Consider the following 18,286-nt stretch of genomic DNA (forward strand, 5'->3'; position numbering starts at 1 on the left):
AAGCCATTCCTCAAAACCAATACTTCAACTTTATGGATACCCGAGAGCTGCAATGGTGTGTGTATAATTGCTGAAAAAAACAAGGCCAGAGCAGCTGTAAACATTGCTAGGGGTGACAGAGAAGGCCGTCTCCTCGCACAGACTGTTCTGGGGCCCTTTTCTCAGATGGTGACACTCTGGTCACATTTGAAGCTCGATCCAGTCTTTTTTTAGAACAGTGAATGTGATCGTCCCCCAGCCTCCAAAATTGAAGTTTTGCATTAGTCAAAAACGAGGCTAAAACAAAAGTATTCTTCCTTTCCGTTCCTTTCATTGAAAAGTGGTGTTGTTGTTGATCGGCGGCATACCGCAAGTTTTATGTCGGTTATACAATTACAGTCGTTTTAGTAACTTGAAACCATGTACCAAAGGCCAGTTCTTCAAGTAAGTACGTTACCTTCGTAGAAAGCTAATCTTGCTAAGATTATTTGATAAAACCTACATTTGAGTATGTAATTTTGCATTCACACACCTTGATTTGAAAGTTGGAACTCAAAACTTTTGTCAGCATCAATGGTTTTTACAATAATAAAGTCTACAAATTTGTTGCTGATAGCTATAATTTTTACTAAATCAAAGCAAGCATCGTACACTTAACGTTTAAAAGTGTATATTCCTGGTAAGGTTTTTACTCTTTTCATTTTACAAGTCAAATATTTTACGAAAATCGAAGGAAAAGTTTAGAAAAGAAATTTTTTCACAGATTTAGAAACGAATAATGCTAGCCAAACTGTTGCAGTATACTTTGGTAAAGAGGAATGAACTGTAGAGTATTTTTCAGACTTAAGAGTATTTTTCAATTCTTTGATCCGGGCAATTTTATCTTCACATTGGATCATAAATGGATCATAGAATGGGAATCTTCATGTGCAAATTAATCTGTGTTGAAAATATAAAGTTGTTTGGGCCAACAGACGGTGGATTAACCCATTTTCAAGATTTAGCTTTCCTTAACCTTTCATTGGAAGTTGTTGCTCCAGTGAAATTTTCTCACTGCAACGGCAAATTGTGGTCAAATCTAAAGAAATATCTAAATATTTGAAACAAATTAACTCGCAGCCAAATGGTCCAAACAACATAATTTTTCAGGATAAACTAATTTAAAGATGAAGATTTCAATTCTGAAGTCCCTTTTTGAGAAAGATCCATAGATAGCGAGATGCAAACCAATGATGTCAACCCGAAACGGAGAATGGGAAAAGCCAGCATGATGAGAATGGGCGCAATTCAATTTTTTATCTACGTAATTTATCACTCTAAACATAGTTGCCAAAGTATGTGAGACTAAGAGTTTCTAGTATTGTTTCAATGGCCAAATGCCTCCCTGGAAATATTTTAGGGTTTTCAGATTGTCTTTTAATTGAAAACAACAACTCCTGGACAAGATTTCTTGCTTTAATCTACAAAATTATCACAACTACTATTTTGATTTGGCAGACTTACGTAAAAAATTTGCTTCATCACACCATTTGGCAAATGATTATACTCAAGTAGAAAACTGGCTGAAGCTTCCTTAGATTCATGAAATTTCTAACAGTATCTGTGAGACATGGACAATTTTAGATTTGTGAGTATACCAGTTTCTGTAGAAAGGTACAAAACCAGAAATTCTGGCAATCATCTTTTAGCTAATTTGTTAGCTAGCTACTCAATTCATCTGTTTAAAAATTATGCAAGTTTACCAAAAGCATTTTTACCTAGGGCTCTCCAGCACCTCAGTCAATGAATGCCCAGTGGCCAGGAAGAATGACAATGCCAAACCCCGGCTCAGCTGCAAGAGGGCAAGCAGGAGGAACTCCAGAGGGAGCCAAAAGATCTTTGGATCCAAAGTCATCTTCAAGATCTAAAAGGTGACTGTATACTCAATGTTTTAAGTAATATAACTCATGGCAATACTAACATCACTGTTCTGATCAATAATCTGTTTAAGTTAGTACCTTCCCTCTTTTCTGCCTTGAAACACAGAGAGACTGAATGCTGTAGATCTGCAGAGAGAAAGCTCCCCACATCATTTTGCTGCTAGTTTTTTAGTATTTATTTGTACACCTTTGATGTTCAACTTTGTTTAAAGTCTAAGATTCAAAAGAAATCATTCTACTTTTTGAAGTTAAAATTACTATTTGAACAGTATACAAATTTGAAAATACCCAGATACGAAGTCCTTTAGGCATATTTAATTTGTTGTGAGCTTGTGAGGCTTACAGGACCCCTTCAAAATGCCAAAAAACGATGTCAGCTGTAGCAATAATTCAAGCAATTATTATTTTTTCATAACTGAAGATTAACTTTAAAAATGCAAAATTGGGGAACATATGATTGAAATATACATTCAAAACCAGTCACAAAGGCTGTAGTTAGGCAGCTTCCTAGGATATTTGTAATTCTAATCTTGCAAAGTAAGTTTTATCTGATAGCCTTTATAGTCAATCTTCAGATGCTATTTTCTACTGTCAGGGATCAAGGGAACATTATGACAATATTTCCATACTTTTATTTGGGAACATTGAAGAAACATTATTCGAAAGAAGGAAGATACTTAAGAATGTTTAGGGGAAATAGGAGCACAGAACCCCTTGGGGACCTTGCTACTGTGAAAGTTGTTTTGGTACATGTTTCCATAATTGTCATCCTTTTAGCCTTCTTTTAACATATCATCACATTTTGTAAATGTAGTTTACTACATATATAGTTTTTCATACATACATATATTTTTCTTGACTTCACCTCCTCATTAATTATATTTGAGTGGCTAAAATATTCTATATCTAAATCATTCCTTAACTAACAAAGATTGGCTTTAGCATTTTTATTACATTATATGCTCAAATTTTTATTTGTTTTATTAATTTTTAAGTGCAAGTAAAAAGAAGAAAGTGAAAGATAAAGTTATCACTCAGCAGGTTAGTGTTTATTTTCCTTGTTCTTTTCTTATACATTGTTTTGATGCAAAGTTTGCAAATTATAAAAAACATTTTAATATTTTTATTAATGATTCTTTGCATTCTTGAGCAATTAAAATGCTGGAATGTTGTAGCAGGCACATGCGTATCATGTTATTAATTGAAAAGTATGCTACAAGCTGTTAACCAAATTCTAATTTGCCAGATGTAATCCTGAAAACTTTATGAAATTATAGTATCGCGAATACTGACAATATGGGCAACCTTTTTATACAATTAGAAAATTTAATGTTAGAAAAACAACTTGTAATACTTCGTTTTTTAATTGCATGTTAATAAATATGAGAAAGTTTAGTTTTAATTTGGGATGTTTTCTTCTTACTGTCAGTCTTGACACATTGTGGGGATACAGAGGTAAAACAAGGATTCTTTGAATAGGGATACAAAGCACAATTAACAATGCTCTACAGTAGTCTATGAATTAAAGCCATTAATTAGAATCAGTAAGTTGCTTTGATAGACACTCTATTGACAGGGAATTATCTGAATCAGGATTTGTAATTAGATTTGTGTATTTAGATAAATACATTATATGTTGTTCGTTGATTTGTGACTTTGTGACTAAAGGGTTGCTTTTTGTATTGACAGTTATGATTATTATAGAAAATGAAAATCTAAGGAAACAGAAATAAATAAATTTCAATAGAGGTCAAGGTGTCAAATGTCTACAGCAAGTGTTTCTGTGTTTACGCTTTGCTGATTCAAAATTTCACACCATAGTTTTGCCAAATAATGCATCAGCACAGTAAAGGCATTGGAAGACCATATGGTGCATTTTTAAGGGTTCTGTCTCTTGATATTCAACTCAGTGTTAACTAAATTTTCAATAGAATTTATCACTTTTATTAGATTTAGTGTCTATAGTCTCAAGATTTCAAAAACGTTTCTATAGATAAAAAAAATATGGGGCCTTTTTTCTATACTGTCTTTGCTATAATTTGTTAATGTAAATCTTTATTGAAGCAGTCTGCTTGTATATTTAATTGATGTAAGATTTTTAAGGTTTTCTTAATGACCAGTTAAGCACCTAGGGCTCCTAGTTCATAAATGTTCTAGTTCACACATACCTTTAGACAAAATGGTTTTAGTAAGCATCTGTGTCTGATCAGTGCCCATGTTCAAATAAGTGGAACAGGTAGTTCTCATTTACCTTCAAAAAATATTTAATCAGGGTAGATATCTCGATTGACACCCATCCTTTTTGTAGCCATGTGCTTCCTTCCTGTCACCTTTTGTATAATTGAGCTTTTCAGCTAAATTTTGCTAACCAAGAAGACAACAGTGTCCAAAAGCTAAGACCCTTAGATTTTTTGTAAGCCCTCGGGCTGGAATAAGTCCCCAGGCAAGTAGGTGCCCTGTCAAAATAAGTGCCCTTCCTAACAAGTTGAAAGTTAAATAAGCCTCCACGGTATTTTACAGTAAGTGAATTTTTTTATAGAACTGGACTTTTGTAAACTAAAATTTGCAAGACAGAGGAAATATGATGAGTTAGGAATATGATTAGTATAGCATTGAGTTATGAAATTTTAAATAGATACATTTTAGCAGGAGAAATTTTTCTCTTAATATTCATTACAATTTTTCAGGTTGTTGAATTAGTTCCAGAGTCACAGGCCTACATGGATTTGCTAGCCTTTGAAAATAAATTGGATGCAACAATTATGAGAAAAAGATTAGATATTCAGGAGGCATTGAAGCGCCCAATCAAAGTAAGTTCTGTCCAAAAATACCATTAGAAATAATGTTGTTTGATACGAAAGTAGAGGTTGTATCATAGAAATTTAGGAATTGTCAAGTATATTGTAAAAATGCTTGGTCAAAGTTGTATATATCTTGTATTTGAAGCGTATTAATTTATTCCTGAAGTAGAATTTTTTAGAGTATTAATAATCAAACTGTCAGGGATTTTGTGGTAAACATCTATGTAAAAATTATTCATGTCTGTTTCAAAAATGTAACTTTTATTTCAGCAAAAACGCAAGCTTAGAGTGTACATATCTACAAATCTTTATTCTCCAAAACCGGATGAGGTAAATCATCGTCTTTAAATTCAATTACAAATCTCCTGGATTTGTTACCGCCTATGTACTTTCGATAATTAAAGCCAATGTTTATTATTTTGTTGATATGAAGTTCCTATATGTGAAATAAAATTGAAATAAATTGTAGGCTTTTGAAACATTCAAAATGCTTTCATTTAGGTACTACAGTAGTTCTTTTAAGAACTACTTTTGACCCCACTGTATTAATCAGACAGCATTTTTGTTCGAAGGGGACAAAGATATTTAGTTCTTTTTGTGGAAGTCTCATTGATTCAAAAACAGAGTAATTTTCACTAGTATTTTAATTCGAATCAATACTTTCGGATTTAGAAAACATACATTTGAGGGGGGCTGGTTAATGATACAGGCTATGTATTTTACAAGTTCTACTAGCTTGCAAAGGGGCTGATCACCGATATAACACCACCTAGGCATTGATAGATGACTTCTCCATGCAGTGTGGCCTGAAAAAATAGCAGTGACGTATCTGTTTGAAATTTGAATTTGCTGTACCTCTAAATATCTAATAACATAGCAACTATTGTAGATCATATGAATCTATAGTTGGCCCGAAATAGTGGACACATGGCAGAGTAAAGTACTTTTTGTCCGACACTCTTCGGAGCACAAACATCAGATAGTTCCTGAATGTAATTAGAAAATTTAAATCTGCTTACTCTCGGTCACTATCCGACATTTCTACACTGAAGAGTGACACGCGAAAAGTAGTTTAGCATGCTTATTTTCTTCTATTTCTTGTCACATTTATTGTCATTTTTCGGTACCAACAGCGTATTTGAAATAATACTTTCATTGATTGTTATCATTAATACAAATATGCTGAATAGTTTAACAACGCAGAAAAAATCAGGCAGATGAAAATCTTTTTTATCAGGCAGATGAAAATTCTGCTGTCCCTCAGTGGGAAATCCGAGTTGAAGGGAAGTTGCTAGAAGACCCTGCTGGACCAAAGGACATCGCACCCAAACAAAAGAGAAAGTTCTCTTCATTTTTCAAGAACCTGGTCATAGAGCTCGATAGGGAGCTGTATGGACCTGACAATCATCTTGTCGAGGTTTGAAACTGTTTTGTATTATTTTGATAAACACCTCTGGATTCTCTTCACTTGTTTAGTGTCTAGTACAGGCCGACTCTTAGTCGCAATGGTTCTTTGATTACAATGTGTGTCTAAAGAAACTGTTTATTATTTGAGAAATGTACCATGGAAATCGTTACTTAACTATCTTCATAAACTTTTTCCATGTTGGTTTATCTCCGAACAAGCACAAGTTCTTATCCTGAAAAGGTTGATGGCTTGAATTGGCCTAAAGATGGTTTTATTCAACTGTATTCTGTAAAACTGTATTCGTGTTTTCATCCGATATTTTAACAAACCAACCAAGCTTGGATGATCAAGTCTCTGATAATGTACAAAGTTTCGAAGTTTGATAATTTTGCCCCCGTCTTCGTGAAAAGAGAAAAATGAGCATTCTTGCTAATAATTATTTTGTAATTTTCTCAATAAGGTTGGAATCTGCCATGTTAATGGATTATTTTCGGTAAAATATTTCACATCCAATGAAGAAAAAGACAGAAATCCCAGTTTGAATTCTTTAAATATATTCAGTTTTAAATGTATCTGTAAAAGGATGTTTTTTAATCTCGATGATCCTAAATGTAATTCTTGTCTTTAATTTATTAGTGAAAATCCATTTTTCAGTTATCATTTTTGTTCTGTTAACTTTTAAATTGCTGTTTCAGTGGCATAGAACGGCAACAACGCAAGAGACGGACGGATTCCAGGTGAAAAAGTTTCCCCATATGAAATTTCCAATTCCACGTGTTTATTTCCACTGAAATGTCTGAGGTTGGTTATTCATTGAAGTTAAACAATATTTATGACGCGTACATATCTTTCAAGAAGAAATAGTTGTGTTATTTTTATTTTGTTGCAATTGTCAGGTCAAGAGGCCAATAGTTGGTGACAAGGAAGTCAAATGTACCATCTTTTTGCTGCTTGACTATCAGGTACAGGCCATAATGGCTATGAATTGATTTCTTCTTTTTTATGATTGTTTTTTGGTACTTATGAACAATTCAATCTTATTCTTATGTGCTTTTGTTTTCTTTTCTCATTTAGCTAATGATAACATATTAGCCTTAACCCCTTCTAACGCAAGTATTATGTTTTGAGACTCCTCCCATCATTTCCCCACAGCCCCCTCAGTTCAAGCTTGATGAAAGACTGGGGCGTGTTCTTGGCATTCATACCCAAACTCGACCAGTGATTGTCAATGCGCTGTGGCAGTATGTGAAGGTAAGAATTCTCTGCGATGTGTTTGCAAATTAGTGGTGCCGAATACTCTGCGATCTGTTTCTCTTTTAAATTTCTTGAGTAGGGTTACTTTCTCACTTTCGCCTTGTGTTTTTTTCACTTTTACCTTGTATTTTAATCTATAGCATGAGCTACCTAACTCCACAATTTTTTACTAATGGTGTGTCAATTCGCATATGTTTCTTATAGATTCGAGGCTTATTTTTGTAACATTTTGTAACCAACTCTCAATTTATGTATTGTTGTTCGAACCTTCTCCTTTTAAACACTTGATAATCGATACTATGGTTCTGTGAGGATAAGATATCGTTTATTTCGTTGCAGAACAACAACCTACAAGACTCAAATGAAAGAGAATACATTAATAACGATAAATATTTGCGTCAGGTAACTTTCCTCGAGGTTTTAGTGCATCGCACCAATGCTTATTCAAGAATCGTCTTTTTTGTTTTTGCGATTTTTTTTTTGGAAAAGCAAGTGTTCGATTTGATAATACCTGGTAATGCTAAGCATCGTTTTCTTTTTATGTAGATATTCGAGTGCGAGAGGATGAAGTTTTGTGAAATTCCTCAAAGGCTTCAAAAGCTCCTGCATCCCCCAGACCCAATCATTATACAGCACAACATCAAGTAATTTTTTTGCAACTCTTTTTTACTATATAATTTGCAACTCACGTTTTTCAAAAACATCGTTTGTTGTACAAGATAAGTATTTTCGATTTGGTCTTTTTCGTAGAATCGTTGGGCAAGATGGGAAAAAAGCCACTTGCTACAACATCGATGTTGAAATCGTAAGTTCTCTTCCTTCTTATATAATTTATTTATAATCCATAATACAGTTTGTTCCACTTTCAGTTCAATTTTGTATTATATACTTCAGTTTTATAAGTAGATTAATATATAATATATAAAACCCAAGAAAAGCACAGAAAAGTATGTTCTCTAGATTAGGCCGTTAACAAAAATGTATAGTCAAAAGCTTAACAGTAAGTATACTAGCAAAAACAAGATCGAATAACTATTTGAACTAGAACAAGATAATATAGCAGGTGAATTATGTTTTAATCCTCTTTGATTTCCTGTGGTGAGTGTTTTCACAGCATTAATTTTCTAAGTGATATGTTGAAACCCCTTCCTTTTTTATCTCTATAAACTTAAATAGGCATTCCAAAGATATTCTCCTTTGTTTTGAAACATTAAATCACCGACGCTTTTTCGATGTTATTTTATGAAAGTCGTTTGTTTGATTGGCTTCCTGATGAATCGAGATCTGATGTCAAAATCTTGTATTTCAAAGGATGATTCACTGCGAGAGATGATGCAATCTTTTCTACTGTCTACCGCTAGCCAGCAGGAGATATCTGCGCTTGATGGAAAGGTTAGTCTTTTATTGTCAATAGGATAAGCTGGTATACCGAAAATGCTTTATTTTTGTATGCAGTATCCCTGTGTATAGGCTTTGTGGTATTGTATGCCTTTGCACCCACGCAGCGGAACCGTTTCTTGACTAGTAGCAGATAGCCTCGTGTTGATCACGATGCTCATAATTGTTTGTATAATGTGTTTCGTCAAGTGAATTTTAACTCTGGGATGAATCTTTTCGATTATGAAAAGCCCATTTTAATCCATTTTTACTTTTTCTAATATATAGAGAAATATGTCATAAAAAATAGAGTTTCATTTCAATCGCAGTATTTTATTCACCTTGCACTCTAACATAGCACATTCAAAAATATGATTTGGTAAATATGAATTTTTATAAACATGTTACGTTTTGTTTAGTATATATTTTCAGATTCACAATTTTTTTGACAATTAGATAAGATTATTTTTTGAATACCTTTATTATCAATTGTTGTGATTAATTGATATCTTCCTTTTTAAGATTCATGAAACTGTTGAGGGAATCAATCAGCTGAAAGTGCAGAGAGATTTCTTTTTATCGTTTGCCAATGACCCCCAGGTAAATATATTATATATACTATTTTACTAGCTTGATGCAGCTGTTAAGACGAAATAGAAAGAAATAACAAGGTTAATGTCGTAAGTAGCTACAGGTATTCTATTGAATGGCTGGATAATTGGCTTAGAAATTGGCGAGAAATGGCTAATTATTTTTAACCCATTTGTAGAAAATTTATGTCATGGGAAGAGAGTATGAAAAGTAATCGTTTTTTTAATATCTCGAATAAAATAATGTTACTTTTCATTGAATTTTGTACCATATTTCTAGAAATTCATCAATGACTGGCTTTATTCTCAAAGCAAAGATTTAAAGGTTTGTTTTTTCACCTTTTTCAGTATCTTCAGAGTATCAATTTTGTCATGAGGTTTCCCATTACTATTCAAATGAGGTTTCCCATTTCTATTCAAATAAGGTTTCCCATTTCTATTCAAATAAGGTTTCCCATTTCTATTCGTGAAACTGTAAAAATACAGCACAAAACAAAATGATTCTGCATATCATAAAGGAAATTTGATCAACTAGATCCAAACCACATCGTAAACACTTATGTTTCAATAAAAGGTTTTACAGACTGAAAAACACAAGACAAGTGCCTTGTAGTTCTACTATGTGACCTAGTTCAAGATCTTTACCTTTTTCGGACTGGCTGCATTGTGAAGTGATTTGATATGCTCCAGTTGCCCTCGACCCCGAATTCGCTTCTAGTGCACTGACAGTTCTGTTCCAACTATTCTCTTATGGAATTGTCGTTTTTGTTTTTGCTGTAGACGATGACTGATGTATCTGGGAATGCGGAGGAGGAAAGACGTTCTGAGTTTTTTAATCAGCCGTGGACTCAGGAAGCGGTTCATCGATATTTCTACAAACAGGTATTTAAAAACTTTGCATTCTTTCATTGCAATAGATTGATTATTTAAGACCCACAGTCTCTTGCGAAAATCAATAAAACTAAATTAAAGGCAATTCGGAAATGGGTCAGCATTTGCTCTAGAATCAAGAGTACGTACAAAATATACAATGACAAGCAACGTTGTCTTTTCTTTTAAGTGTTTCAGACTTAATCTACACAAAACAAATTAAACGGACTTTTTAAGATTGAAAAGTTGGTTTTCTTTCTTTGATGTTTCAACTAGATTGAAGGTTACCAGTTGCCGTCTGGACATAAATGTTCCCCTTACCTTTGATCATTGTCCGACGTTTTTACTCTGAGAAAGGTCTTGCGAGAAGTATTTTACGTTGTTATAAAGTTATCTTTGTTCTGTCGTAGGTACAACAGAAGAGGGCCGAATTGGAACAAGCTCTGGGAATTCGAAGCTCGTCCTGAGACATAAAAAGTGACTGGCTAACTAACCTACCCCTTTCGTTGTACAAGACCATCCGTATCAAACATTTGCTTGCAAAAGCTTTTCTCTGTAAAAATGGTTTCTGTAAAAACCTGATCGTTCAAATGGTTTCTTTCAAATGTTATTGGTACAATACACACAGCAAAGGTGCAGATTGGACTGTATGAGATTTTGCTAGGAGAAAAATCTTAGATTTAAGAAAAGTTTTTTGAATAGTTTGACTTTCTGTAGCTTAAATCTAGACGAACCCTCGATCTTCATTGGCAAAAAAATTAAAGTTTCTTGGATTTGTCTGTTCTCTCCAAATCCTGTTACCGAGTTTTTGTTCCTGTCTTGGCTTTTAGTATCTCTCGAACGTTAAGATTTGTTTGAATCGAAATACAAGGATCAAAGACGTTATTCTTTGTTAAAATGGTTTGCTGATTGAACAAAACTTTTTAAAATAAAGGAAAGTTGATCTGAAAATTTTTTGTGGTTTAATCATCTTGGTTGTGAAGACTTGACTGAAAGAATGACCTAATAACCAAATACGTTTTTGGTAACGCAAAATTGACTTGTTTTGGTCGTTTTCCTTAATCATCGTGGATCTATCTCGTTTTCCTTAATCATCGTGGATCTATCTTGTCATAAACAATTTTCGTTTGGTTACATGTATCGGCTTATCATCCAAGTTGAACTCATAAAGATAGGAGTACAACCTGCTGGTAAACTGAATGGGGACAACGACAGTAGCATAAATGTCAAGTTTTTCTTCAGTTTTCTACCGGTGATATATTGTGCTATAAAATGGCAAATTACGTGTTTACTACCCAAAAGTGACCAATGTATTTACCAGAGTAGCCAAAATGTTTTTGGAGTTGGGGGTTGGGAATCGGAAACTGGCAAATTTTTGTGGGCGGGATTCGGGAATCGGGCTAGTGTTTTATCGAGTATTGAGTACCCTCACCATAGTGCTTTCCTTTCAACAGAGTTGGTGTAAGGTTGATAAAAAAAGGAGCACATGGAGGGTTAAAACCCGTTTTACTATTTATTTTAAGCATAAAGGTATTAACATAAATTTAGAGATCCAGTTCAATCCCGCAAGATGGGACCTTTAAGGTAGAGGAAGGGGAAAAGGAGATCGCTTATACTTTAGGAATATCCGACTTATCATGGGAATTCCTGTTGACTTGAAAAGTAGGAATATTCGATTTGAACTTAAAATCAGACTTGGTGAAATCAGTCCGAGAAATCCAGGGTACGACTTAACAGGATACAACGGTAAAGTTACTGGCATACCAGCAAAAACAAAATGAATAAGGAAAGCAGTGGAAAAACCGAAGAACAGATAGCAACATAGAGTTTTATTGTTTCAACCATATTTATTTGTAACGATTTGATCATAAGCTTGCTTCTCCGCCAGTATTTAAATTGCTTCCATTGTATCTGAATGTAAACCTTCTTAACAGCTTTCCTTGTTAAACTGGTTCACAAATTTAAAATACAGTTTCCCCACAAGATGATTTGCTAAAAGTAATCGTTCCAGTTTCATAGCAGCAGGCACCTTAACAATACCATACCGTATTGGCCGTCCTGATAAAAACAGATAAGATAGATGTTTTGAAAGCATTTGGATCCTCTTTAATTTGGATTCTTGCTAAAACTAACCAAGATCCTTGGTAACACAGGTCACAGACAGAGCTCCTCAAAAGGCTGGAATACACTAGGCATTAAATTGCCGCATTTAGTTGACTGGCAATTAAATGCCTAGTGTATTCCAGCCTTAAGACCTCACTTGGGCACATTCAAGTCTTCTATGAGGCACTTCTCTACCCACACATCTCATACCAGACCCAGATTCACCTCTATCTTTTCATTGCTTTATTTCGTTATCATAATCTAAAACTTTTCAAGGTGAATTTTTTTCAGGCAAGCAGTGCTAACACAGAAAAAACGACAAATACTCACATTTACTTAATATCAATTTTAAACAATGTTTTTATTATAATACTTCATGAATTCAATTCATTTAAATACAAATATAAAATGAAATGCAAAAATAAGTTTAAGAGATTTGAATGTGTTTAACAGTATAACAATTTGTGACACAAAAAACAAGTGAATTTTTTGGGGAAGGAATGTGATTAGCACCAAAATGCTTTACTTACAGTTTTTTGTGCCACCTCAAGTATCAGCACATTTCAAAATATGATCCCATAGCAAAAGATTACTTCACATGTGACACTCTACCTTTTGAAGTAAAGCTGCAACCAATGGCGGACACTTGGTCAAATATTGGGGGGGCAAGCCTATTGTTTTAATAAGATGACGTCACATTTCCTATTGTTTTAGAACAAAAGACCATTGTTCTCTAAAGTATTGGGGGGGCGGTCGCCCCCCCTCGCCCCCCCAAGTGTCCGCCACTGGCTGCAACTTTAAAAGAAATTGTTTAACACACCTCACTTTCATAATACAACCAAAAAGCTATAAGATATTTGATGGGGGGTTTGGCTCTTTCGTGCTTTGTGACATTTTTCTGACTGGAAAAATGGCATAGGTAGATAAGATAAAGCTCTAAGATCAACATTCCCATAAGTAAAGTAATATCCTTTCTGGGACCATATTCTGTTGGGCAACTGTCGGATTTAAAAAATTCTTCCATTATCTAAACGATAAGCTAAAATCAACTTGATGATGTTTCCATTAAACCTGCTTGTTTTACTGCATCTGTTAAACTAGGAACATGCAGACAATTGGTTGAATGTTCATTGTCATCTGTCTTCATAGTGATGGTCATGTGATCCAGTTCATAAGACAGTTTTTGGATCAGCTGTGAGAATTCTGTATTCAGCTTAGCTGTAATTTCTCCAAATTCACTGTCTAGCTTGGTAAGTGCTATATCAAAATCTTTTGCTAATTCGTCCATTTGTTCACTAATTGATTGGGCAATAGTTTCTAAACTTATTTTTGCTATTACTTGCTCCACTGCTTGCCGTCCCTAGAAAATAAATGCTTAAACATTTAGGGGAAGAATTTAGGAATTTTAGCATCAATTTACAGCTGTTTATGATTTGAAGTTTTGAGGGAATCGTAAACTGGAATGTAAAAAATCCTTGAATGCAAAATATGATAAGAAGCATACATATATATTTGGTCATTGTTTATTCAAATATGCTTAGGCAACTTCTATCTGACTGAAAATTCTAATATCTTTTATCTGACTGAAATTCTAATACATCAAATTGATCAAAAAAGAAAGAAACAAAACATAAACAAAGAGCAAGCCAATAAAAAACTTTTTTTCTGAAAATTCTCTGAAAGTATTAGAACCTACAATGCGGGAAATGGAAATAAAAACAAAATTTTGTCAGATGGCTTATAATTCTATATATATATATATGCAGATTTGCAGGCCTTCCCAGCAGAAACAGACCAAACTGAAAATGTGATATATATATACACTTAGTGAGCAAAAGTATTGCACTGGTTTGACAATTCAGTAATGGTCACCACGTTGTCAACAACAAAGCGATCAAAATTCAAACCATTTTTGTGAAGCCATCAGGCGTCTTTTTATGGTTAAAATCTAATCAAACCAAATTTCAAACCATTGACAACACTTTTAATTTAGGAATTGAAAAAAGTAACTTTTAAAAAATAAAAAAAAATTTTTGTTGGACAGTCTACCAGCTGTGAAACCTTTGTAAGAATTACTAAAACTTTATCGAAAAGTTTAGTAACAGGTTCTGTTAATCACGACATGGCAAGTTCAGAAAAACATTTGCAAGATCACATTTAGGTGTTGAAGATCATAAACGGCCATGTATTTGGTGGAAAGTAGCATATTTTAAGCCATATTTTATGCCTACTATTTTACAGCTATTGATACACTTGAGTGAACCTGTTTATCGCAGGAATTTTGGTATTTTCATTTAATGAGAGGACGAAATGTTGTTTTACGCAATTTTAAGCATTATTTGTTCCCATTACAAAATCGCGATCAATTGGAAAAGATGGACTTTACAAATTGTGACACATTTTATTGATTGCATTTTCCTGCAACATATCACAAAGCAACTGCTGCAATTAGGCCCATTGCGACTCCAAAATTTTAGACCAAATTTAACAGATTCTCCAACAAAAGTGAGGAAAATGAGCAGATCTAGACCCCAAAAAAGTAAGTACCCTTGAGTTCATTGTAATAAGATATCACAAATTGGTGCAAAGATGAACTTTTTCATTGTAATGTTTCACAGGTACTTCAATCATCATGGCTCAATTTTTGTGTTTTTGCGACTTGTCAATATTGTTTATAAATAGGCAAAAATCAAGAATATTCTTGCATTTACTATATATTTTCACCATCAAACTTGATAAATTTTCCAACATATTCCAGTTAAAAAGTCATATTATAACTTTTATGAAACTTGCTAAGGCCATTTTAATTTTGGTTCATTAAAATCTTTTGCTGCAGTGCAGCCATTTCTGTTTCAGCCTGTGCAATACTTCTTCTCACAAGTGTATAACCAGTTTATTTAAATATATATAGGGATGTACCGGATATCCGGTAGGCCGGATAATCCGGCGCCGGATCGCTGATTTTTTTAAAATCCGGTTCCGGCCGGATTTGTTTCCGAAATCCGGCCAGTTGCCGGATTTTCCAGAACTTTAATCATAACTAAGAAAATTTGGAAAACCAAGTCAGACTCCCTTCATACAGTGATTAAAAATGGACTTTCCAGAACTAAACAATATCGACGATAAAACAAGCGCCTTGAAAACAGATTTGAAATGAAAGTGCTCGTCATCACGAAACAGGAAGACTGGATGATATAATTCACAAATTTGGTCCAGGGTTGCCAGATCGGCTTTTTAGGCCAAATTTTTTAATTTTTGGTTTTTAGATTTAGATTGCCTGGAAAAATTGTTTTTTGCTTACTACTTAAATATGACCTTGTTGGCCTTTTCAGCAGACGTCCAAAATTAATAAGTAATTACTACATTCATAGAATAATTAGTAGTTAACTACAAAGTGTTAACCAAATTTCAAATTTTATCACCTAACCTAAATATTATCTTGATATTAGCAAAGGGTTTTGGAAAAAAGTAAGATTCTTATCAAAGCTAAGAAATTATCTAACAGGCACAAGCGTAGAAATATAACCAGTGCCTGCTCGATGGATTCTTGAGAGAGTTTTTGATTTGGCCTTTTTATGAGCATTTTGGCTTAAATTGCTCACCAGTCTAGCCTTCGTTTGTAAATTCAATCTGGCAACCCTGAATAGGTCTCTTTGATCTTCTCGCTATACATTTTTTCGCAAAGTGGCTCAAAACTTTTTATTACTGAAAATTCTATAAATGGTCAGATTATCCGGTAGAATCCGGCCGGATATTCCACGAAGAAATCCGGTAAATCCGGTTCCGGCCGGATTCTGAAAATCCTGATCCGGTACACCCCTAAATATATACCTACTTAAATATATATATATATATCTTTAAAAATGTCAAGATATTGCCACAGCTTTAAATTAACCAACGCAATGAAAAAAAAACTACTTTTGCTTTACATCCTGTTGAAGGTGCATATATTCATGTCACTTACTACCAAGTTTAAAAAAATTGCATACCTTTTTAGCATTTGTATCAAAGGTATTTGCTATAAGTCCTTCACAATAATCCTTGAATCGAACACCGCTGACCTTTATTATAGCATCATGTGTCATCAGCGTGCTTTGAAAAAAAAAAAGATTATTATTCCTAATTTTTGTGGAGAGAATGTCAAGTATTCGATTAGATTCTAACATATACACAAACATAAGTGTTGTAAGATTTTCTTAGTGTTTCACACAACTTCTAGCCATATATATTTGATGAAACCCAGACATTTCCCTCACATCAATGTATACTACAAAGCAGAAATATATAAGTATATAATGATAGTTTGGATTAGGAAGAGAATTAGTAATTTGGATTTGTAACATGCAGATAGAAAATATCTGGCCTCAAGTTTTTTGTACTTTTCAAAGAAAAGGTATATATTAGTAAAACAAGATTTCCATGTAAACTCGCATAAAACGGTATTTGATGAATGAGCAATATTTCCAGTCGTTGAATAAGACAAATCTTGATAAGAAGTCACAGTCACATATCAAGTGCCAATTTTTTTTCCATTAACATCATTTGCAAACTCAAGCTTCTTCATAATACTATCTAGTAATACTATTCTAGAACTAAAAATTTAGCATGGAATTTCAGGCTGTAGAAAGAGAAAACCTCCTCCAGAACCCTTCTAAGATCAAAATTAGAGGAAGGCTGTTAACACCAAATATTTGTGTGAGATCATAGCCATAAAAAAACTCAAATATAAAACCTGTTACTTACTTGCTGATATCTTCAGGGTTTTGACAATATTTGATTGCTTCTATAACTTCTGTTACGCTGCTAAATGTATAATTAACAGTCTTTAAGGTCATTGTTTTTGAAACTGGATCTACAACTGAATACTCTAAAGCATAACACATATCAGGCATGCCAAGCATTGCAGTTACAAATGATGGCATGTTCCAGTTGGTGCCAAGCATTCTGACAGTGTGCAGCGTCCCATCCTCTTCCAACTTTCTATCAATTACATCTACTGCAACAACATTTGGATTTAGTTTATTTGGATACTTCCTCCATATTGCTTGTGTCACACGATCCCAAGTGTGTCTAAAAAAATGAACAATGATTTTAGGAGGGTCTGGCAATCATTCTTACTTTTCCCTTGATTGATTTGCTTATCAAAATAAAATGCGAAAATTTAACATTGAATATAATATGTAATTAATGAAGAATGCTGTCAGTCAATCTGTTGCACAGTTTTTATGTCTTAAAGACAGAACTGTCCACGCTAAAGCGTAAATGGGGCGTAATGGTGCTCCTTCCTACATCTGGTTACTGATTGACTGAAATAGAAAATTGTGAAAAATTTTCAAAGCCAGCTTGAAACCTCTTCGACTCTTATAAACCAAACTCCTTTAAATATATTCATAAAACATAAAGACGCTTGTAGTTAGGTTAGAACTGTACTCTCGCGGTCTTGAGCACGCCCTTTCTTGGCCTAGAAAGCAACTGACTAGGCCATACATTAACCAAAGTGGTAATAAGCTATCTCTACTAGTTAGGACTTACCCAAATATATGCTGCGAAGACCAAAGCTTCATCTTTTCAAAAATAATTCCTACTTCTTTTAACTTATCAAGTTTTCGTAAGGAAATCGCTGCTTTTCTTCACTCCGAAAGCTGCCCTTTCATGTGCCTTTCATTGCATAAGTGCGTAACTGGCATGGCGCGTCCCATATCTTAGGGTCAAAGTACGAATTTGACGTCACAAAAGCTCAATCGAGGTACATTAACAACAAAAATTTTCCTCAGATAAATTTTCCGCGGATAAACTTCGTCGAAAAAAAAAATTTGGATAACTTTTCAGAATTTCGTCGTGACAAAATTTTGTCGTGGACTTTTAGCACAAAGATAGCAACATATTACCAAAATCTTCAAAACCATACTGGTTGCTTTATACTCAATCTCATAGGTACCGACTTCGTTGGGACTTAGGAGCTTGAGCACCAGCTCAGAATTCGGC

General features: G+C 33.9%; 2 protein-coding genes across 2 annotated transcripts; one reads left to right on the top strand and one right to left on the bottom strand.

Moving 5' to 3' along the window:
• The first annotated feature begins 270 nt into the window (after positions 1-270).
• On the top strand, positions 271-11,289 carry LOC148958353 (SWI/SNF-related matrix-associated actin-dependent regulator of chromatin subfamily D member 1-like). Its single transcript, XM_089113019.1, has 17 exons — positions 271-423; positions 1,741-1,889; positions 2,894-2,939; positions 4,586-4,708; positions 4,970-5,029; positions 5,937-6,116; positions 6,803-6,844; positions 7,004-7,069; positions 7,260-7,358; positions 7,701-7,763; positions 7,908-8,005; positions 8,112-8,166; positions 8,673-8,753; positions 9,261-9,338; positions 9,609-9,653; positions 10,109-10,210; positions 10,609-11,289. The coding sequence occupies exons 1-17, from the start codon at positions 400-402 to the stop codon at positions 10,663-10,665; spliced, it is 1,368 nt and encodes a 455-aa protein (XP_088969145.1). The 5' UTR covers positions 271-399; the 3' UTR covers positions 10,666-11,289.
• Positions 11,290-12,624: 1,335 nt separating this feature from the next.
• Positions 12,625-17,991, bottom strand: LOC148958354 (PRELI domain containing protein 3A-like). The gene is made up of 4 exons (XM_089113020.1): positions 17,834-17,991; positions 17,045-17,371; positions 16,291-16,393; positions 12,625-13,661 (listed from the first exon to the last, which is right to left on the bottom strand). Exons 1-4 carry the CDS (start codon positions 17,863-17,865, stop codon positions 13,347-13,349), a joined length of 777 nt encoding a protein of 258 aa, XP_088969146.1. The 5' UTR covers positions 17,866-17,991; the 3' UTR covers positions 12,625-13,346.
• Between the last annotated feature and the right edge of the window lie 295 nt (positions 17,992-18,286).

The sequence above is a fragment of the Rhopilema esculentum genome, chromosome 16, assembly GCF_057945365.1.
Source record: "Rhopilema esculentum isolate cy_ngs chromosome 16, ASM5794536v1, whole genome shotgun sequence".
In the NCBI taxonomy this organism is placed as follows: Eukaryota; Metazoa; Cnidaria; class Scyphozoa; order Rhizostomeae; family Rhizostomatidae; genus Rhopilema; species Rhopilema esculentum.

What these genes read in the sequence shown, in the direction of transcription:
- LOC148958354 (XM_089113020.1), bottom strand. Translation starts at nt 17,865, where the DNA reads ATGAAGCTTTGGTCTTCGCAGCATATATTTGG. An exon ending in TCTTCGCAGCATATATTTGG is followed by an intron (nt 17,372 to 17,833) that starts GTAAGTCCTAAC and finishes TCATTTTTTTAG; the next exon opens with ACACACTTGGGATCGTGTGA. An exon ending in TTGATACAAATGCTAAAAAG is followed by an intron (nt 13,662 to 16,290) that starts GTATGCAATTTT and finishes TTTATTTTCTAG; the next exon opens with GGACGGCAAGCAGTGGAGCA.
- LOC148958353 (XM_089113019.1), top strand. Translation starts at nt 400, where the DNA reads ATGTACCAAAGGCCAGTTCTTCAA. An exon ending in ATTCTCCAAAACCGGATGAG is followed by an intron (nt 5,030 to 5,936) that starts GTAAATCATCGT and finishes CTTTTTTATCAG; the next exon opens with GCAGATGAAAATTCTGCTGT. An exon ending in CGTTTGCCAATGACCCCCAG is followed by an intron (nt 9,339 to 9,608) that starts GTAAATATATTA and finishes CCATATTTCTAG; the next exon opens with AAATTCATCAATGACTGGCT.